The sequence below is a fragment of the Mauremys reevesii genome, linkage group 2, assembly GCF_016161935.1.
Source record: "Mauremys reevesii isolate NIE-2019 linkage group 2, ASM1616193v1, whole genome shotgun sequence".
Classification (NCBI taxonomy): Eukaryota; Metazoa; Chordata; order Testudines; family Geoemydidae; genus Mauremys; species Mauremys reevesii.
In genome coordinates this window covers 159,194,414-159,217,467 of record NC_052624.1, presented here as the reverse complement: position 1 = coordinate 159,217,467, position 23,054 = coordinate 159,194,414, and the positions used below count along the sequence as shown (strand labels likewise).

At 47.8% G+C, this 23,054-nt stretch overlaps 1 protein-coding gene across 1 annotated transcript; it reads left to right on the top strand.

Annotated features, from left to right (window-relative positions):
* The first annotated feature begins 10,402 nt into the window (after positions 1-10,402).
* On the top strand, positions 10,403-14,231 carry ADRB3 (adrenoceptor beta 3). Its single transcript, XM_039526450.1, has 2 exons — positions 10,403-11,753; positions 14,198-14,231. The coding sequence occupies exons 1-2, from the start codon at positions 10,450-10,452 to the stop codon at positions 14,229-14,231; spliced, it is 1,338 nt and encodes a 445-aa protein (XP_039382384.1). The 5' UTR covers positions 10,403-10,449.
* Positions 14,232-23,054: the final 8,823 nt, after the last annotated feature.

Below are 23,054 nucleotides of genomic sequence, written 5' to 3'. Positions count from 1 at the left end.
CACTGCTAAAACCACTTCATGAGCTCCTTGGGCAGAACAAGGCCTGGAAGTGGACTGAAGCCTGTGATGTTGCATTTAACAAAGCTAAGGATGCATTGTTAAATTCTGAAGTTCTAACGCACTTTGATCCATTCTTACCCCTGCAATTGGCCTGCGATGCTTCCTTATGGAGTGGGAGCGGTCGTGTCACACATTATGCCTTCGGAGAAGAAAGACCTATTGCTTTTGCTTCACGCACTCTAAGCAAAGCAGAAACTAACTACGCCCAAATCGAACGTGAGGCATTAGGAATTGTTTTTGGAATTAGGAAGTTTCATCAGTACCTGTTTGGGCGAAAGTTTACTCTTCTTACAGACCATCGACCTCTGACATCAATTTTTGGACCCTACACAGGCATTCCCCATTAGCTGCTAGTCGTATGCAACGTTGGGCATTGATACTTTCTGCACACACATATGAAATCAAATATCGGAAATCCACTCTGCACGGCAATGCAGATGGCCTCTCAAGGTTGCCTTTACCGGTCAAACATCAAGATAGTGCCCAAAAGGAAATCTTCTACTTTGAACAGGTAGCGAATACACCCATCACTGCTGCTCAGATAAAGAAGGCAACCCGCGTTGACCCAGTATTATCCCAAGTTATGGACCTGGTGATGCATGGAAAATCTCGACAAACCTCTCCGGTCTCACCCGACCTTGTTCCCTACATGTCCAGGCGGACGGAGTTATCGGTCCAATCTGGTTGTTTGTTGTGGGGGAGGCGTGTCATTATTCCACCACCCCTGAGATCACAGATGTTAGAACAGCTACATTCCGGTCACTGTGGAATAGTGCGCATGAAGGAAATTGCACGAAGCTATTTTTGGTGGCCTAGATTGGACAGTGCTATTGAAGAGAAGGCAAAAGCTTGTATGTCATGTCAGGGTGTAAGAAATGCACCCCAGTGGGCACCCCTACACCCATGGGACTGGCCTGAAAACCCGTGGCAACGTATTCACGTTGACTTTGCTGGCCCCTTGAAGGAAGCATGTTCTTGGTGGCAGTAGATGCCCATTCTAAATGGCCAGAAGTCTCTATAATGCAGTCCACTACTGCAGAGAGTACTATCCAAAAACTACGAGGACTCTTTAGTCGTTTTGGTCTGCCAGAACAACTTGTGAGCGACAACGGACCGCAGTTCGTCTCTCAGGAGTTTCAAAATTTTATGAAGGCAAATGGGATACACCACATCACGTCAGCACCATATCATCCGTCCACCAACGGATTAGCTGAAAGATTTGTGCAGACAATGAAAACGCTTTGAAATCAGCAAAGGGACAACCTCCATTCAAAAGCGTCTGGATACCTTCTTACTTTCCTATAGAAACACACCTCATGCTACGACCCAGGCTTCCCCAGCCTTTCTAATGATGGGACGACAGCTGCGCACTTGCTTTGATCTGCTGAAACCTTCTGAACCCAGACAAACTGTGCAACATCAGCAGCAATATCAAGTCATCAGACGGGCACCCAGAGCAAAAGACCGAACCTTTAGCCCAGGGCAGCCAGTTTTGGCTCGGAATTATACTTCCAGAGCTAAATGGGTCCCGACCACAGTCATCACTCAAACAGGACCTGTTTCCTATACAGTCCGGACTGCAGAGAATCTTACCTGGCGGCGACATGTAGATCAGCTGTTGCCAGGTCATGCCAGTCTTCAGGACCCATCTGCAGTTGAGGGGTCTGACTTCACCCCTCCTGGTGAGACACCGAATCATGAGTCACCTGTTCCTGACTGTTCTCCTCCATTACTGTCGGCAGCTGAGATACCCCTTTGCCCAGCACGAGCTGATACCACCTCCTCATCTATTCGTGCTGCGGACCCTGAGCCCCTAGTACTTTCGGGTGCAACAACACCAGAAGTTCGCCGTAATCCACCTAGAGACAGAAGGCCTCCTCATCGGCTGGATCTTTAGTTAGGGCGAACCCACGGTTATGGGGCAAAATAATCCCCAGGGTTTAGCCGGGAATGGAGGCAGTCTACCCTCCTTCTCTAGTTTAGTGTGTGTTTTATTTAGGGGATGTTCTTATTAGGGGGGGAGGAATATGTTGTGTATTTGGTTGTCATGGGTTTTGTTACTATGGCAACTGAGTTAGACTATTAAGGGATAGCTCAGCCAGTTTTAACCGGCTGAGTGAGCTCTCTGTCTCTGTAAATAAAATGGAGGTTTTGGTTAGCTGTCTGCTCTCTGGCCTCAAGTGATTGCTTCCTACACTGGCTGCCCCAAGGATACAACAAACCCAAACCCAGGGCAGTGGCTTGTTCGGAAAAACATTTCCAAATGGATGGCACCAGATGTACCCCCTCCACCATCTGCACCCACTTCCACTGGCAGAGGGGAGCAAAGATGGGAGAGTGGGGAGCCGGGGCTCAGCCGCATACTCTTTCCTCCCTCAACACATGACGTGTAAGGGCAGGAGGAAAGATAGCAAGGCACTCTACAGCCACTGCAGATCTCTGGGTGGCTTAAACGTGGGAGTTCATGGTGCTTCCCACCACTGTGAGAGGTCCCTTTCTGCACCTTCAGAGAGCCTGGAAAGTCCAGAGGCAGCAGGGCTGGTTCAGGAGCTGTTCTGATGGGGGAGGAGGAGAGGCAAGGCAGCAACAGGAAAGGGCTGGGGTCCCAACACAGCCAGGGGGCAGCTCTGCAAGCAGCTGGAAACCCTCCGTAGAGGGGAGAAGGAGAAGGGAGCTCTGCAGGTGACCCTGTGGTACTGAAGTGGGTATTCACCCACGAAAGCTCATGCTCCAATACGTCTGTTAGTCTATAAGGTGCCACAGGACTCTTTGCTGCTTTTACAGATCCAGACTAACACGGCTACCCCTCTGATACCTGTGGTACTGCTTAATCTGTAATGCAAGAGGTGCCGGGGCTCAAGCACAGAGGTGCTGCGGCTCAAGCAATTTTTTTTACTTTCATAAATGAACCGCCAGGCCCAGAGGTGCCAGGGCTCTGAACCACCAGTCTCAGAGATGCCGGGGTTCTGAACTGCCAAGCCTAGGCAAGCTCTGGCACAAATTAAGCACTGCCCTGTGGACCTTTTCCCTCTTGGGGGTGGGTTTCCCCAGGTTTGGACCAGATCCTAGGCTCTGTATTTCCAGGGGCTACTTTGATTCTTTTATTTTCCCCTCTGCCTCTCAAATTAAAAACATAGAGTCTTTTACATTGTTTTTCACTCCAGACAAGTCTACAGGGGTATTAAATGTTTATAAATCTGCCTGGATGGCAGCCAGTCCTGCACTGTGCCAAAGTCACACATATGGGAGCATTCCTGACAATTGCAACAGAATTGAAACGTTGCATTAGTAAGTTACCAAGCTAAGCTATAAAACTAACCATCATCATTAGAGGGTATAGGACGTAGCTGCCAGCCATCAGGCTACAGTCAGATGTGGCACATCTGTTCTGATCAGCTTCATTTCTGATACATCCTCTACCTGGGGGCTGAGATAGAGTGGGGCACAAGGGGTGGAGCAGGAGACAGAGAATCTGGGTTCTGCTCCTTGCTCTTCCATGCATTCTGTATGGGACCTTGGGCAAGTCATTGCCCTGTAGTGCTTCAGGTTCTCCAGCTTCGAGTCTGAAATGAAGATACCGACCCACCTGGGTAAAGTGGGTGAGACCCTTTAGTGACAGGTGCTATAGAAGCAGCAGTAGGATTCTGATGTCTCATGCAAATTATTTCATCTCTATGAAGGACAAGGACAAATACACAATTTAAGTGGTAAAGATAAGCCACAGACTGTGCTTTGAATGTACAGTTTGCATCTTTCTCTACACCTTGGAAAATATTATTTAACTGCCTCTCCCACACAGTATTTATACAGCCGGCTGGAGAACAACAATTCCATTTCACGACAACTTTTGAGGGGCCAAAACTTGTTTTCATTTTGCATTGGAATTGAGATCTTTAAAACGCTTTGCAAAATGGAATTGTGTTGTAAAGGTCAGGTATTGGATTTGGGTCTCTCTCTCTCTCTCTCTCTCTCTCTGGCAGTGACTTGAGACTTCAGAAATCTTCTCGATGAAGAACTTTATGGAAACTGATACATCCCTCTGAAACATTTCACCTTCGACTCAATAGTATTTTTTTCTGTGAAGAAATGTTTAGTCAGAAATGGTCCAACCACCTCTAGTGTGTGCATGTGTGTGTGTGTGTGCATGTGTGTGTGTTTAAAAGGCAAATTGCTGTCATATTACAGCACTGAGATTATTATTCTTAGTTTATTTGTATTACTGTGGTACGTAGGAGCACCAGTCATGGATCAGGACCCCACTGTGCTGGGTGCTGTACAAACACAGAACAAAAAGGGTCCCTGCCCCAAAGACCTTCCAGTCTAAACATAAGACAAGAAACAACAGCTGGATACAGACAGACAGGGGAGTGCAAGGAAACCATGAGATGATATCGATAGTTCCCCTGTGTTGCATAGCGGATGGAGGAAGATTACACTGTAAGACATTAGGATCCAAAGCTTTTGTTCAGACTGAAACATCTGGTATTGAATACATACATGCAAGAATACATCCCAGACACATTCCATTTATCACGTGCTGATATTGCTAAAGATGATCCACAATGAAGTCAGCATTCAAGCAATTCTTTGGTTGATTTGTAGCTGGCTTTGGTCTCTTAAGTACCCCCAAGAGCTTTTGTGAGGATGCGTGTGCAACCCTAAAGGCAGCAACATGGAAATGATGATCTTATCTGGGTTCAGTGGAACTGGGGTTAGATCAACCACAGATATTTGCTGACACCACATGAAACAGTTTCCTTAATCCCATCCAAGCGGGACGATCTCAAAGGGGAATGAAGAACTCTGTGCAAAAAGAAGTTGCTCAGCTACTAAAACTGAGCACAGGAGAAGGTGAGAGTTTTGATGATACCGGGGGATGTTAACTCAAAGCCTGTGGGACCTGAGTCTAAAATCAGGACTAAGGAGAGCTTTTATTATAGAGCACTCAAAATGTGCCAGCATCTATGTTTTGCTACTGTTGGACTAAACAGAGGGAGGGCGAAATCACTGGCAGCAGGAAGTTGCAGGAGAAAACAAGCAGCCAGCATTAGAGCTGTGAGAATACATTTGGGAACGTTTGTACAGATACAAAACAAGGATTCCCTTTTGCAATCCTTTTTTTATTATTTAAATTACAGCATGTGAGAACAGGGCCCCATTGTGCTGGGCGCTGCACAAACACATAGTGATAAACAATCCCTGCCCTGACGAACTCACCACACTCCAAATAGACAATATATACACAGAATGGGAGGTGAAACAGAGGCACAGAGCCATAAGTTGCCCCCAATCACCCAGGTCAAATCCAGGAGTCAAATCCAAATTTCCTGACTCCCACTCCGGTGTCTCATCTGCTAACCCGGATGCCTTCAGTTTTATTTCCCATGAGCATTCCTACAAGTGCTTTTGATTTGCAGAGAGTGAAAGTCTTCTGAACTTGTTCACCAGAATTTTCAGTCTAGAATTGTTTGCACGTCTACTTTGAAAATGCTTTGATTTCTCTTTTCCTGTGTATGTTTCATTTATCCAATCAGAAAGCAGAAGCAACTTGCAGGGACTTAAATGGCGAACCACACCATGAATAAGAAGTCCAAGATTCAACTGAAGCAAATAATTTGAGAAAAAAACCCAAGGACTGAAATGTGTCTGACTCAAATGTTCCTATGACTATTCTGAAAAACAAAAACAGTTGTTAAAATCAAAGTCTGTTTGTGGATAATTCATGAATTGAGAAAAAAACTGTTAAATGAATAATGTATTATGAATAGTGAGTAGTTTTTGCTTATCTATTGTCACATTATTCCTACTTGCTGAATCTTCAGATTACCATAGGTGGAAGGCTTCTGTCTTCTAAATTCTGGTATCTGCATGAACAGCAGTGCAAAACCTACCTACTCAGGAAACTAACCAGGAGTGTTTCATAGGAGGAACAGAACCTTAGGCCTGGATCTGGCAAAGTTCTTAAACACATACCTAGCTCTAAGCATGAGTGGCCCCTTTATTTCAATGGAACTACTCACATGCTTCAAGACTACTTCTCCATTTTTTCTGCACCCAGTGTAGTCATTTACCCCAGTGAAAAGTGAGTGTCTCAAGTGCTACGAAATCAGAATCTGAACTGGTTGGAATTTTTCAAAATATCGATGAAACTGAAAAATTTGAAATGAAAAAACATGTTGGGTAAAATATTTGAAATTTTCACTCTTGATTTCCAACCAGCGACAGAGTTGGTAATATAATTTCAAAATTGTGACTATTTGAAATGCTGAATATTTTAATTTCAAAGGAAAAGAAAAATGTGACAATTTTCTTTGCAAAATGTCCCCCTTTTTGGACTAGTTCTGATCAGCATGTTCGTATTTCATGGCCACCCTGTCCCAGGGAGTGACTGCACTAGGAGCAAGGGCAGGGGGATTCACCAAACACATGTGCTGAAGTGCTTTGCTGGATAAAGGCCGGAATGTCTACACTGCAAAGAAAAAACTGCGGTACCAAGTCTCAGAGCCTGGCTGGCAAGAGACTCGGGCTCGAGGGGCTTGGGATGCAGGGCTAAAAATAGCAGTGGAGATGTTTGGGCTTGGCCTGGAGCCTGGGCTCTGAGACCACCCCCATGCACCAGATTTCACAGCCCCAGCTCTAGCCCAAGCCTGGATGTCTACGCTGCTATTTTTAGCCCCACACCAACCCAAGTCAGTTGATTCCGGCTCTGAGACTCCATGCTGCGGGCCTCTTATTGCTGGGTAGACATACAGTAGAACCTCAGAGTTAGGAATACCAGAGTTATGAACTGACCGGTCAACCACACGCCTCATTTGGAACCGGAAGTATGCAATCAAGCAGCAGCAGAGACAAAAAAAAAATAAAATAAAAATAAAGCAAATACAGTACTGCACTGTGTTAAACATAAACTACTAAAAAAAACAAAGCGAAAGCAGCATTTTTCTTCTGCGGAGTAAAGTTTCAAAGCTGTATTAAGTCAATGTTCAGTTGTAAACTTTTGAAAGAACAACCCTAACATTTTGTGAACACTTCAGTTATGAACAACCTCCATTCCCAAGGGGTTTGTAGCTCTGAGGGTCTACTGTACTTGTCCCAGCTGCCAAAGCATGAGCATGCATGGGGCTTGCTTTGAGCAGCTCAGGCAGAGCAATGTTTCTAGCAAATTAATACCCGAGTAAGTAATCTGCACCTGATTATAGCACCCTGACCGTTAGGATGCTGCTGAGATGCAGCATCCTTCAGCACATGTCTTGAGAGAAAACTGTCCAGAAAACTGTCCAGATCCCTGCTGGTGTAAGTCTCCAAGCCAGGGGCGCTACATCAAAGTACAATGGCCATGGATCTAGCCCAGAGTGCCCACACAGGGATTGCACCCTGGAGTGTCTGGTATCAGAAACAACTAAACTGAGAGAAATTCTGAGGCCAGAGAGACCAGATCCTCAGCTAATATAAATTATGGAATTATGCCAATTTACCCCAGCTGGGGATCTGATAACATTCAGTACTCCAAACTACATCCCAAAATCAGCCTCCAAAGGCTGGGTAGAATGCACCTTGCTGGGAGAAGAACCCAGGGGCTAGTGGTCCTCAAATGTTTCTTGCTTCTTATTTTTGGGGCTTTCCTATTTTTGTGCTTCTGTTTCATTGAGTAGCTGGAAGTGCCAAGGAGCCAGCTCCTGCCCTGGTTGCAGTGTCCCATCATAGTTACTGTGCACAGACCATGTGGGTAGGGGATGGTTCCCAGCACCAGAAGATGAGCGCTCTCATACACCTGGACCAGTGGGGCCCTGTGCTGAGATGGGAGATCCTGGGTTAGCAGGCCAGGGTAGGGTGGAGCCTGGAAAGGGACTGTGGAGAAGGGTAAGGGAAGCTCCAGAATGTCCCCAAAGCTGCCCCCCATAACTTTGGTACCGTCTCCAGCAACAGGGAGAGGGGGAGGGATCCTCAGTGGTTTGAGCATCGGCCTGCTAAACCCAGGGTTGTGAGGGGGCCATTTGGGGATTGGTCTTGCTTTGAGCAGGGGGTTGGACTCCATGATCTCTTGAGGTCCCTTCCAACCCTGATATTCTATGATTCAATGGGGAAGGGGCTTTCCATTGAGTCCAATGTGCTTTGGATCAGGTGCATCCCTCCCCTCCATAGTGTACCAAAGGACAGCATCTGCTGCTGGAAACGGTACCAAAGTTATGGGGGGGGGGAGCTTTGGGGACATTCTGGAGCTTCCCTTGCTCTTCTCCACATTCCCTTTCCAGGCTCCACCCTACCCTGGCCTGCTAACCCAGGATCTCCCTTCTCAGCACAGGGCCTCACTGGCCCAGGTGTATGAGAGCGCTCACCTCCTGGTGCTGGGAACCATCCCCCTACCCACATGGTCTGTGCACAGTAACTATGATGGCACACTGCAACCAGGGCAGGAGCTGGCTCCTTGGCACCTCCAGCTACTCAACGAAACATTGGCTCGGTTGGGCTTTACATGAAAGCCGGCCAGTGCACAATGATGAAGACAGGGGTCCAGTCCTGCCGTCCTTGACTCGGACCGGCCGTGCCCTGCACCCCTGACTGCCAGGCGCACAGAGCTCCTGACCCTGCATGGAAACATCTGCACCAGAGGGAGCGGGCCTTCCTGGAACAAATGGACACATTCCCGCGGCGGTGGCTTCCGCACCTAGGGCCAGTCGGTGTGTGGGGAAGAGCAGGGAACCGGCTGAGGCAGAGAGCGCAGCGCTGGAGCGGGCGCCCCGGGAACAGGCCATTCCCCGGGGCTGAGCAGCCTAAGAGCTGCCGCTGCCCGCCACGGGAATGAAGGAGCGTTTCCTTTCCCGCAAGGATAGCAGAGAAACGCAGACGCGGGTCTCTACCAGCCAGGCCCCCCCATTTATAACGCGGCCTGTGGGCTGGGGCTAAATCTCAGCGCAATTCCTGGAATAGTTTAATTCCTGCCCCCCACCCGGCAGAGAAGCGAATGGCCCCCACCCCAGCGGCCTCTGCCCCCTTCCCCTTGCACACCTCGGAGGAACAATTCGCTCGCCCGCCGCGCCTCTGGGACGTGCGTAACGGGGGTAGCTTTGTCCTGAACTCCGCTGTCTCGGACCTTCCCCGCGAAGTTCTAGCGCCCGGCCAAGTCGGCAGAGGCAGCGAAAAGAGATTCATGGGCCCATTTGTCTGTCAGTGGAGCTGGCAGCGCATAAAGGAGACCGTGCACGTGGCCAAACGCCCCGGGCAGTGGGACGAGAGGTGAGGCGCAATGGCCTCTCGGTGCCCACGAGGCTGTGTGTGAAAACCGCTCCCTGGCGCCAGGTGAGAGCCGGGGAGGCAGCAGAAAGACAGACACGCTTTCTTCCTACGCAACGAGAAGTGTCGCTCTGCGGGGAGCATTTTGCTGTCCCTGGCTCCCACCTTTTCGCCTTGGCGAGGGTTTGCGCTCAGCCGAGTTGTGTTCGATGGAGCGCTGGAGGAAATTGATACTTTCCGCCGACTAAAGGGGAATAAACGCCTCGAGCCAAATGCAGAAAAGTGTCGTTCTCGCTCGAGACAATCGTGTCACCTCCGCCCGTGTCTGTGCCTGGCATCCTCGGGTTGTTCCCTCTTCTCTACATGTGCGATTTGCGTTGACAAGGCGGGAGCGTTAGTGCGTGTGTCTGTGTGTGTGTGTGTGGGAGGGGGTGTATCTGTGTGTTTGACCGGCAGACGGCTGCAGTTTATGTGATGGGCTGTAGTTGCCGGGGTAACCCACCGGGAAAAGGGAGTTTGCTTGTTTTGCAACTGTTGTGGTGCTGAGCAGATCTGCCAGGCGCAAAGTACCCGAGGAGAGAGCCTGCTCTTGTGCTGGCACACGGGTTCTTCTCCTGCCTGAAAGTGTCCTCTCTGCAATTGGCAGACAGCGGGGCAGCAGAGCAAAGGCACGGGGCTGTGGAGAGAGGAAGGGACGCAGGAGCAGGAGAGTTAAATTCTCAGCCCCAGGAGAAGGTGCAGGGCAAGGAAGGGGCAAATGTTGGACTCCAATATTTAAAATCCCCGCGGGGCAGCAGAGAAAGGAGGGAAGGGAACAGACCCGGAAAGAGAGATGCAAATGGGCGTGTTCCGGGCTGCTTTTCTTTTTTCAACGACCCTACGAGTGGGGCAGCCCAGCTGCGTCCTGTGCCTTTAAGGGCTCCTCCTCTGAGCAGTGCCACCGGGGTGTGTGTAGGGGGGGAGCCCATCCCCTGCTGCAGCCTTTTCCGTGCTCCCGGGGAGATGGCACAGGCTCAAGAAGCCGCTCACACACCCTGTATGGAGCCGAAACTCCGAGCGCTGCGGGGAGTTTGCCCTTAAAAGCTGGCGCCCCGCGGAGCAAGAGCGGCGCGGAGACAGGGGCGCACGGAGAGGCGCGCACGGAGCTCCCCAGCGGAGATGGCTCCTTGTCCCGAGAGCAACGCCACCTCCTGGGGGGACCCAGCCACCAACTGCACGGGGGCCGGCAGCCTGAGCCAGCAGTGGGCCGTCGGGGCTGCCCTGAGCCTCATGGTGCTGGTGATCGCGGCCGGCAACCTGCTGGTGATCCTGGCCATCGCCAAGACGCCGCGCCTGCAGACCATGACCAACGTGTTCGTCACCTCGCTGGCCTGCGCCGACCTGATCATGGGCTTGCTGGTGGTGCCGCCGGGGGCCACCATCGTGCTGAGCGGCCACTGGCCCTACGGCACCACGGTGTGCGAGCTGTGGACCTCGCTGGACGTGCTGTGCGTCACGGCCAGCATCGAGACCCTGTGCGCCATCGCCGTGGACCGGTACTTGGCCATCACCTCGCCGCTGCAGTACGAGGCGCTGGTGACCAAGGGCCGGGCGCGGGCCGTGGTGTGCCTGGTCTGGGCCATCTCCGCCTTCGTCTCCTTCCTGCCCATCATGAACCACTGGTGGCGGGACGGGGCGGACAAGGAAGCGCTGCGCTGCTACCAGGACCCGCGCTGCTGCGACTTCGTCACCAACATGCCCTACGCCATCCTCTCCTCCATCATCTCCTTCTACGTGCCGCTGCTGGTCATGCTCTTCGTCTACGCGCGGGTCTTCGCCGTGGCCAGCCGGCAGATCAGCCTCATCGAGCGGGACAAGGTCCGCTTCCTCCAGGGGCCCCCCAGCCCGGGCGCCAAGGGCCCCCGCCGGAGGAGACCCTCCCGCCTCATGGCCATGAGGGAGCACAAGGCGCTCAAGACCCTGGGCATCATCATGGGCACCTTCACCCTCTGCTGGCTGCCCTTCTTCGTGGCCAACATCGTCAAGGTCTTCTACAGGTCCCTCATCCCCGGCCAGGTCTTCCTCTTCCTCAACTGGCTGGGCTACGTCAACTCCGCCTTCAACCCCATCATCTACTGCCGCAGCCCCGACTTCAGGAGCGCCCTCAAGAAGCTGCTCTGCTGCCCGCGGAGCGCGGACCGCCGGCTGCACGCTGTCTCCAGGGACCTCCGCCGGTGGCCCTGCGCCTTCGCTTCCCAGGAGGCCTCCCCTGCGGACAGCAAGCCGGTGGCGCAGGAGCAGCAGCCCGGGCAGGCGGAGGAGGAGGATGGGGGAACCAGCAGCAGCAGCAGTAGCCGCTCCAGTAGCAGGACTGAGAACAACTTCTCCTACCGCCAAAGCAATGGGCATGGCAATGCCCAGCGCCCCCTTAGGGAGGCCCAGCTGCAGGGCACCCAGATCACGCTGTGTCTGCAGCTGGAAGAGTAGGTATCAGAGCCTGCAAAGGGGGGAAGGTTAGAGCTGGGCCGGGGCGAGCCCCTGGCTTCGCAGGAGGTCAGTGCAAAGTACTGGGAGCTGATGCTTGGAGCAAGGAAGTGTGTGTGTGTGGTGAGGGGGGGCGGTTCAGACAGAACTGGCTCCACTCCTGGAAGAGTTTAAGCCAGGGGTAGTTGGTTATTTTTTTGTCAAGGTCCAAATTTCTTGGCCAAGGTATAGTCAAGGTCCAGACTGGAGAGAAAATAAAAAAACCCACAAAGATAATAAGTAAATAAAAAGATTTCTGTTCAAAAGCCTCTGATGGGTCCAGATTTGGCCTGTTGTCTGACCCCGGTGTAAGCAGTCACTCTGGCTGCAAAGCTGTGGTTGTAGAGGCTCTGCCACCCTTCCAGACCAGCGCAGTGTCACTGGCTGTTTTAAAGCAGGCTGAGATTTCCATTTCACACTGGGGATGCCTTTCCCTAGCTAATCCAAGTGTCTGCTGGGACAATGCAAACAGCAGGCTGTCCAGGAGATTGTTTATCCATTGGTGGAAAAGGGTGTTTTCCGCCAGCAACAGATGAGCTGGCAGAGATGCCTGGGCCAGCAACTGGTGCTGTTATAGTGACCTTGCTCTTTGAAAAGAGACACCTTGGGAAAACCATATCTAAATCCAGTTGGTCACTTCCAATTTTAATTTGGTATGGGAAATCCCTGATATTAGCTAATATCTGGAAGGGAATGAAGGCCAGATTTGTAAAGGTTTTAAAGGCAAATGGTACCTAGTGGGCTTTTCAAAAGTACCTGTCTTTAAAATTCCTGCATTTGATCTATATTTCCCTGCTTTCAGTTTGATTTGCTTAGTCGTTTTTTCAGTCTAATCTAATCTAATGTAGCCTAATTGTTTCAAGATTTTGAATGCCCCCCATTTTATCTTAAAATTAGAGTTTTTGGGAGATTGATCAGGTAAATAAAATGTCAGTGATAACAAAAAAAATCACATTTTTCTGTGTTTTTCCAACAAGCTTTACTAAAAGTGAAATAAGCTGTGTAAACACACAAAAATCAGAATTTTCCTTCAGAAAGAACAGAAGAAATTGGAGTTTGGTCACTTTTATACATAAATAACATCGAGTAACTTCTTGCAGAGAACAGGCACTTCAGTTGTATCTTTGCTCAGTTCTGGAGCTGTCGCTGGAATAAGCTTTTAGTTTCACTCTGTTTTTTCCAAAGCACCATGTTCTCTGGGGGTGCGCTGCCATTCACAGGCTAGCTATCCATTTCTGGTCAGTGACCTAAAAAACCACAGGTGCTTTAAAAGCATAAACTCATAGGGATTGAGACAATTAATAATTACTTTTATAATTTATTAATAACACTATTTATTTCCAGGACAAACCATGAAGTCCTGACTCAGTCCTAGAACTGGTTTAAAATGCTTCCATGGGATTTTCTGGAAAACTTTTACTGGGTTTGCAACATTTTGAAATTTCATCAAAATGTTTCAATTGTCAAATGTTTTCATGCAACTTTATAGACAGTCAACCTGCTCCCCACACATGCACACAACACTTGTCAATTATTATTTAATTGGAAAAAAATAGGTGGGAGGAGGGTTGTTGATCAACAATAGAACTTTCAATGGCATGTTTTGCCTGACTCAAAATTCAGGAAATGTTGATTACTCTGTTTAGTCCTTAGTGAAGCAGAACTTCAGTCAGCTGTAATAGGAGATCTCCTTGTGTATGGACTGACTGGGGAATTCAGGATTCTGTCTTGTGTTGGCAGTGCACCACCAGAGAACACAGTGCTTTGGGAAACACCCGAGAAATACAAGGCACCTGCTGGAAGACTTTGCAGTGTGAATCAGATAACTGAAATACAAGGGGCATCATTTCACGGGCACGAAGGCATAGAGGCACTGTGAATGAAGAGATGAGTGAAGCCATAATGCAGAGTCCTCACAGAAGAAGTGGGTTTTAAGGAGGGATTAATCCATTTCATACTCCCTGATTTATTTATCATAGAAGCAGTCAGTTTCATGTGTGGCGCATGTGAGTAAAGCAGAGAGACTGTAGCTGTGAAAGATTTAATAGGTGAAAGAAAGCTGAGTGCTTGTTAGTTTGAAGAAATGGTGTGTCTGTTTTGGAGCACAAATGTTCCCAAATGAAGCAGAGTTACTCTGAAGAACACATCACACCAGATACAATTTCTCAGGGTCTTCAAGACGGGGGTGAAATCTTGGTCTCATTAAAATCAGTGGCAAAACTCCCACTGGCTTCAGGATTCCATCTAGGCTCTTTTGCATCTTGAAGCAAATGACACCATGCATCATACTTGTTTGTCTGGCTATTCCCTTGATGTGGCCATTATAAATATGCGCAAGTAAATGACAGAAATTACCTGTAAAAGATCTGATTATTAATTTATTGTCTTTTTTTTTTTTTTTAAGATTTACCTGCAATGAAGCAAAAGCAGGTCCTTGAGTGTGCTTAAAAGGGAAGGAAAAAGAGAAGAATGTAAGTATAGATTTTTAATCACCCGGAAAATGTTGTGATATTCCAGCTATTAGCAGCGTCAAATTTTCAGAAGAGCTCAGAGCTAGATTTCCAAGTGCACCTGCACTCAATATCAGGTTTTCAGTAGAGCTCAGTACCAAACATACACCCAATGTGCTGAGCTTGTTCGAAAATCGGGTCATCAATTTAAGCTTTGTGAATGGAATTTAACATCTTTAAACATGATTTAGACAAGGAAGCCACAGCCCTGAATTTCCTTTTGAAGTTGCTTATCCTAGTGAGATATTCTAATCCATGGTCACCCCGTTACACTTTCATGTGGAATTATCACACCATTATCTAATAATGCTTAGTACATAAAGATAATAGAGAAAATAAGAAGGGATGGGCAAAGGCCTAGATCCTCAAAGGTATTTAGCTGCCTAACTTCACTGAAATCTGTGGAAGTTAGGAGCCTTAATACCTTTGAGGCTCTGGGCCAAAATTCTTTGGCATCCTTTGGGATGGGAGGCACTGTAGAAGTGTTTATTTCTGTAAGTCAGTTTGGATAAAACCAGCACCAGTGACTGGGGAATGTCTGGAGTTCACAGTTTGAGTTTGGATAATGTAAAAATATTCCCATGCTTCTTTCTCCAAATTGCCTGAGTGTGTAAAATGGGGCTTCTGAACAGACGTCCCCAGGAGAGTGCTGGGACCGCTCCTTGTATTCCTGGCTGGAAACTAGGAAAAAACCATCAGATCCAGGGCCGGCTCTACAGTTTTCGCTGCCCCAAGCAGGGCACCAAATTGCCACAGCGGTGGGGGCAGTCCGTGTGTCCTTAGGGCGGCAGGCCCGTTTCCGCGGCGGTGGCAGTTCCTTGGCAGCTTCTATGTTTAGCTGAAGCCGCTGTGGACAGCTAAATATAGAAGTTGCTGTCGAATTGCCGCCACGGAGGAAACGCATGTGCCACCCTAAGAGCACACGGACTGCCCCCGCTGTCCACGGCGGCAATTCGGCACGCTGCTGGGGGCAAAACAACAGGGACTGCCACCCCTTGAAGATTGCCGCCCCAAGCACCAGCTTGGAATGCTGGTGCCTGGAGCCAGCCCTGATCAGATCCAAACATTTCAGAACCTTGAAGATTCATCCAAATGTTACACTAATAGTTGAAGGTACAGAGGGCTTCTTATTTGATCATTATTGATTCCCTTAGCTCTCAGGAAAACCACCCCAAACATTTGCCCCAAAAGAGACCTGGAGGAGAAACTTTACTGAGACTTGAAGAAATTCTCTTCACTTTTTTGGTTGATTTGTTTGTGCTGCCCCCTGTGTCTCCTGGCATGTGTCTGGGCTGAGAGTAGAGATAGTGAAATGTCACCAGAATATAGAAAAGTATCTTGGTCCATTTGAAGTTGGAAAGTACCAGGAAGCTTTCGGGAAAAACCTGCTCCCATGAGATTTCCAGAATAGACGTGCAGAAACCAAGGTGCCAAGCCATTTGAGATTTGCCCATCCTATCTTAGCAGCAGCTACAAGCCAACAAGGCTCATTGGAAGTGCAGGTCCCCATTGTGTCAATACAGCTCTTCATGCTCCTGTGTAAGCTATGGATCCTGATCCAACAAAGCACTTAAGCACATGCTTAACTTTAAGTGTGTGAGTAGTCCCAGCGATTGCTATGTTATTATATATATTACTAACACACTTGAGTTACTATATTGTATATGCTTTTGCTTCCACATGATGCATTTATTTGAACTTCAGTGGGACTTAAGCTTGGGCTTAAAGTTAAGCATGTGTTTAAGAGCTTTGTTACGTCAGGCCTAGGATGCTGACACCTTGAGAGTGGTTTATATTATAAATCATTTTTGTTCAGAATTCATTCACTATTCTCCTTTCAAACTACAGTCAATTCTTTCTCTTTCTTTCTTCCAGGAATGTGTCAAAGCCCTCTACTGGGCTTTTGATCTTGGCTTGTGTGCCAGCTACTATCCACCTGAAAAAAAGGAATTAGACATGTAGATCCATAGTCTTTTTACTTTTGATGTTGACTCAGGTATTTTGAATGCACATACCTTAATTTCCTGCCTGTTTCTCCAGGCTTGGACATAACGTAGAGGAAACTGTGCCTTAAAGAAAAATGTTACATAGGGGAGGCATCTCTTAAAACAATTTTTCCTGTATGCATGGCAAAAGTGTAGGAGAGAGGTGGCCTTTTGCTGTCATTAGTTGTTTTCAGTAAGAACCCTTGACAAGTGTTGGAATTATACCAGGGTCCCAGTGGGCTAAGCCTAGATAGCTTACTATGACCTCAATATCTCTAGTGATGGCTAGCTAGAGTCAGGTCTAGAAACAGCCCCAGTGCCTCTTGTGATGTGAAGTTGGACTCAATATAAGAGACCTCCCTCTCCAGGGCTTGGCAGCTGAATTCCAGTACTGCTCAGGACACTAGAACTGACTGACCTAAATGTGAACAGTGTGTGTAATCTCCAAAGATGCTCCAAGGGAAGAAGGCATGAAGATGTTTCCTGTACAGATTGCAAGAGACATTACTACCTCAGAAGCAGTACTTCAGAATGCAGCTGGAGTTTGACTTTGGTAGCCAGACATGGATTCACATCGGATGTGGCACTGAAAGTGCTAGGGTTTTGATACACTGGGCCTGATTCTCCCCTGTGCTTTGTGCTGTCATTTACAACTATGCACAGTGGATGTAAAATGCTGCCAAAGAAGAATACACAGGTGTAAATGACTACACAAGGTGTAAGGCTGGGCAGAATTGGGCCCAGGACACTGAGGTAATGGACTGTGTGAACATTTATTGCCTAGAAGCATAAACTCGGTGCATCAAATGTGACTGAACTGTTGACGGAACTTTTATTTTCCTTTTCTGATCCAAATGTTGCTGAAGATGCGTGCACAGAACATGGCTGAACCCACTCACTGCAGGGGCCCAGGCAGAAGGGAAGAAAGGCCTCTCACAAACAAGAGACCTTTCCACAATCTTCTGTCCAATTTCAATCGCCGAATCGCTGCTAGTTTGGGCAGAGTCAGAGCTGGGCCTGGGGAAAAACATAGGGTGTGTCTACACTGCAATTACAAACCCACCGCTGGCCCAGGCCAGCTGACCTGACTCATGGGGTTTGGGCTTAGGGCTGTTTAATTGTGCAGGTGCAGACTGGAGCCCAGGCTTTAGGACCCTGCAAGGTGGGAGGGTCCCCGAACTAAGGCTGCAGCCGGAGCCTGAACGTCTACACCACAATTAAACCAGCCCCTTAACCCGAGTCAGCCAGCATGGGCCAGCCCGGAGTTTTTAATTGCTGTGTAGACAGACCTTTAAAGGCCCGAATGCTACAGTGTGAGCCTGCAGTAATACATTTAGCCAATAGTAATGCAAACAAGAGAAAACTAGAGGAGGGGACGTGGGAAGTCATTAAATATTTACCCCCAGCTCCTCAAAGGTACTTAGGCACCTAACTCCCATTAATTTCAATGGGAGTTGGGCACCTAAATATAGGATCTGTCCCTTAGTGTCAGGAGAAAATGAGTTCTGAATGGGTGGGGATCCTCTGGGCACAGGAAGGATGTGGACAAAAATGCTAATTCAAATATTTTAAACAATATTCTTATGTCACAAAGGAAACTGATTAGTAAATCGGATCGGCTGTAGATGGTTAAAAAACATCAACACTTTGCTACAACCAGTGCTGGAGGGGAGAACAGCGTGGTGTTAGCGTCAGGTTCGAAATGCCTGAACTTCCTAGAATGTCATGTATGACTCTTGCAAGGGAGCTCTAGCCCTGCGCCTGCCAAAGGGGATGCATAGAAATTCCATGGAGGTCTTTTTAGATGAACCCTTACAAGACAAGATTCTCTTTGGTCTGCCTGGGCATAAAACTTCCCTTGGCACTTTTTGTGAGAGTCAGAGGTTGGCTAAACTCCTCCACCTCCTCCATCTGTGCAGTGTGATATGTACCTGTTGGCTATAGCCCTCCACTCCAGAAGCAGCTGCATTTTAGCTGTGCTGTGTGTATATGGTTAGCAAAACGTTTTAGGATTCTCCAGGATGAAAGGTATTATTCTTGCTAGTACACACTCAGCAAGGGAGATATTAACGTGGACAGGAAACAACAGTCCAGATAATCTCTGGGCCCCTGAAACAAACCCACAATAAAGTGGTAACTACATTATGTTCTGTGCACCTGGGGCTGGACCCTGCCAGGCATGGAGCACCTGGGAGAGAGCACCTTGTAGGATTGGGCCAATAGGGCTCCTCATATTGCTCTTGGTTTCTGAGATGGGTCCTGCAATCTCTAAGGCTCAGATCCCCAAAGGGATTTAGTCACCTAACTTCTACTGAAACCAGTGGGAGTTAGGAGCCTAAATACCTTTGTAGAGCTGGGCCTAAGGGCCTTTCTTTAGAGGCTCTGTGTGCCTACAACTCCCAGCCAGTTGAGTGGGAGCTGCAGATACTCAGCACTTCTGAAAATCAGGGCACCAGGGCCTATTCCAGCTCCCATTGAGGCCACAGTGCAGGCCCTAAGGCAGAGAAGCTGAATCCTAGCTCTGTCTTCAGGCCCAAGCCCCAAATGGTGATTGCAGGTCTCCGTGAATAGCCGTACAGATACTAACCGTACTCCTGAATGTGAATCCAGTAGGACCTCAGAGTTACAAACTGACTGGCCAACCACACACCTCATTTGGAACTGGAAGTACACAGTCAGGGAGCAGCAGAGAGAAAAAAAGCAAATACAGTACAGCGCTGTGTTAAACGTAAACTCCTAAAAAAACAAAGCGAAAACAGCATTTTTCTTCATAGTAAAGTTTCAAAGCTGTATGAAGTCAATGTTCCGTTGCAAATTTTTGAAAGAAGAACCATAACGTTTTGGTCAGATACAAACGTTTCAGAGTTACAAACAACTTCCATTCCCGAGGTGTTCATAACTCTGAGGTTCTACTGTACATGCCAAAATCACAGTGCTGGAAGGTCTGCAGCTCCTTGAAGCAGTAGCAGGGTATGCATTTGGGGCCTGAGTCTGTCTTCGGCCATGGTATAACGCTGGAATCATGGAAAGGAGCCCCAGAGTGGCTAATTTACTCTCACTTGAAGGCTACTTTACGCCGCTGGAGTGGTGAAAAGTGGTCTTAGTGTAAATGAGAATCAAACCCTTGGACTCCATCCTGCATGAGAGCTACATAGACATTGTACACATTATCCGATGTAAATAACATTATGTACAAATGTGCCCTTGTATTTATGGGGGTGTGCGTATACCCTGCCAGCTTGTTATATCTTTCTCTGGGATGTTTTTGGTTGTAAATATGATGGTGATTGTCATTTTCCCCTCATGTGAAATACGCTTTCAAAAATTCCCAACAGTCACTTGTAAATAAATATACATACCTAAAAACATGTGAGTATCGAGGTGTTTCTTTTATACAGGAAGAACCATCTGCGGTTCTTCTCAGACCTGGCTTTGGAGCAGTCTACGCTTTGGGAACAACATAGCTCCAATGGTTAGATTCCACTGAAGTAGCACAATTTCTGTCTCCTACGGTGGTTTCGCTGATATCAGATATGAGACTCAACAGGTAAGCACAGAGGTGATTAGTATAGCTGTCCAGTGCAAGAGGACACAAGTGCTAGCCCTGGAAAAGGGAGATTTTCCAAGGCATAAAGGGCAGTTCGACACCCAACTCTCAGGGCTGGTTTACACTGGGGATTTACAGTGGCATAACTACATTGTTCTGAAGTGAGAATTCTTCTGTCAACCTAGCTACCACCTCTTGGGAAGGTGGAGTACCTACGCCAAGGGGAGAACCCCTCCAGTAGGTAGTGTCTACACTGAAGCATGACAACAGTGCTGCTGTAGCATTTCAAGTATAGACGAGCCCTCATCGGCTTTCATTGGGAACTGGGCACCTAACTCATTTATACCTTTGAAACCAGCTCCCCATTTTGCAGTAAAGGAGATGCTTTTTCCAGGAACTCTGTGTTATTCAATGTAATTCACCCTTCAGGGCAGGCAGCCCCTTTTGGCCCAGAGAGATTTCCATGAGCAGTGGTTACAACTCCAGGAGGCTCCGTAGTAAAGCAGTCTAGAGAGATCCATGCTTTCCACTAGAGAGCAGGATCCCTGGGCTCATGTAAAATCAACAGAGCTCTGTGCATGGATGTACTTCCAGGCCAGAGACCACCGTTTCCCATTAGGCTTTAAGATTTTGGCAAGTGCTTAAACTTGTGCTTGAGACCCCAGATTAATGCTTACTTTGCCTTCGTTAGCCAGGGTTGGTAGTGCAGACCCATAGAGCATGTATGATTGGCACAACTTAACAAACTGCCTGGCCGGGCCTGATATTCTGGGTTTGATATCAGAGTTTTCCTTCTCTTGGGACCTCAGATCAGCCCAAGCACAATAAACACTTTCGAGCGCTAAGAGAGAACAGGCAGTTATAACAATTTCCACAGCAACTGGAAGCAATGCCACAAACAAAAGATTATTTGAGACATCAGATTGGGGGAAAGCCTGAGGAGCAGATGTTGAATAGGCAGAAGAAACCTTGGCCAATATGCATGAAAGTGAGGTGATAAGCTCTCTCCTACTGCTGGGGCCAAGATGAAAGGAGACCCTTAAAAATGAAACTTGCCAAAAATCCTGCAGCCTCCAACAATCAAAGCATGCAGAGTTTGGAGTTACTGTGGGGTGAGCCTGCCCTGAAAAACAATGAGCTTGTTAGCAGTAAAAATCCTCTTGCCATACAAATGTTCATAGCAATTAATAAAAAAAAGGGGAGAGATGTCCACAGCAGAGATGGATAAGGGCCAGTTCATCAGGGAGGTTCTTTAGCATGCTGCTTCTAGCAGGTGTTCAGAAGGCATTAGCTGGACAACGTTTGTCATTCAAGACATTGTTGGTAGCTTCCCTGGGGCTGTATTTTGCCTGGTCTCCATCTCCACAAGGGGTAGGTCAAGTAGCAATCAGCTTAATCTGCAACAAGGAGATTGAGGTTAGAGTTTAGGAAAAATTTGCTAACTCCAAAGATAATGAAGTGCTGGAATCAGTTACTGAGGGTGGTTGTGGAATCCCCTCGTTGGAGGTTTTTAAGAACAGGTGAGACAGACACCTGTCAGGGATGGGCTAGGTATACTTGGTCGTGCCTCCATGAAAGGTAACCTCTTGAGGTTTGAGCCCTGTAGTAAAATGAGGCCCAGAAACAAACTTTTGTCAGAGGCCCAGTCTGAGGCCTAAAGCCTAAACCAAAGTACTTCCAGGCACTGCTAAGCAAAAGCTGGGCTGTGAGCCAGAGGCAGGCCTCACTCACAGAAGTTGGCAAGAAGAGGGCTGCTAGAAGCAGGTGCATCTTAAAGACCAGGTCAAAAGGACAGCATGATGGATAGATCTGTTTGAAACAACATGATCAAAGAAGAATACATCCCCCAATAAGTCAAAGGGCTGTACTTCAATATGTCAGTAGGGATGAGTAATCTGTCCTGTAGCTGTATAAAAGTAGGTCCTGGAGTGCGCATCTTTGTCCAGCCTAGGGGGCAGTGGAGTGTCCTGCCACTGACAGCTGTGTCTGTTGCCAGGGGGCACATATTCATAGTATGCCCTGTAGAGTCTATAGGAAACTATTACTGTGCTTCGTTTGACAATAAACCTGGCTTGGTTTCCTTTGTACCTTACTAGAGTCTGTGGTCTTCGGGTGTTCTCTTAGGGTTTGCTGTGTCAGCTATCTGTGCAGAACCGGGGCAGCACACAGAGGGAACACGCACGCAGCCGACTGTTATCATCACTGAACAAGAGCAGAGCACTACACTGGTAGCTACTGACAACAAGCCCTTCATTTTCATGATTCTTTAGTTAGTGTAGGCAGCTCAAAAGGAACATCTCCCCTTTTAAGAAAGCAATGCAGAGATTCCCAGCACCACCTACTGGCACAAGGGAAGAATGCCATCACACCAAACGTGGGAGTTTTAATAAGAACCAACTGGACTGATCTGTGAATTCTAATGTGGATAATGAGGGGTGTTTGTTTTTTTTAAATTGTCATTGTTTCTTGGCATATTTTATTTTTAATATTTTGTGAGTTTGAAATTGGCAAACAACAAATACAAAGAATTGGAACAACAGGTTCAATTTTATTTTTAGTTTTAAGTTCAAACATTCAGATTCACCTGTTTTTCCCCCTTTACTCAATTCAATGGATCTGCAGAGTTCCTGGGGTGTTATTAAGAATCACCTTTACTGACTCATTTAGAAACAGCTGCTAATAATTTATCCCCCAAACCTGATCATGAGCTTCAGAATGTAAGAAACCTCACCAGCTCTCTGTGGGCCTAATCCTCAACCAGTGTCCCTCGGTGTCACTCCAGTGAAACCAATGGAGTGATGTTGATTGACACCAGCTGAGGAGCTGAACCTATCACAACTGCAATAATAAAACTTCTTAGCAAGCCCCCAAGGATCAAAGCAATGCCTGTGAGTTTCTGGCATCAGAATGGGGAGGCTGAGAAAGCTCTTTAGAGACATAGGTGAAATCAATCACCCTACAATGTGTGTCGGTTCTGTTTATTATTTATTATAATAGAGATGTTCTAGCTGTTTTAGAAGCTGCTGCTACTGGGACCTGATCCAAAGCCCAAGAAAGTCAGTGGAAAGATTACTATGGACTTCAGTGGGGTTTGTATCGGGCCCCTGTGTCATTGCAAACATTTATGCATATGCTTAACTTTATGTACTCTGAGCAGTTCCATTTACTTCAGTGGAATGACTTGGCTGTGTGCAGCTAATCATGCGCATAAGCATTTGC

Excerpts from the sequence above, each read along its gene's own strand:
- ADRB3 (XM_039526450.1), top strand. The coding sequence starts at position 10,450 with ATGGCTCCTTGTCCCGAGAGCAACGCCACCTCCTGGGGGGACCCAGCC. Across the intron at positions 11,754-14,197 it reads CTGTGTCTGCAGCTGGAAGA|ATTTACCTGCAATGAAGCAA; the intron begins GTAGGTATCAGA and ends TTTTTTTTTAAG.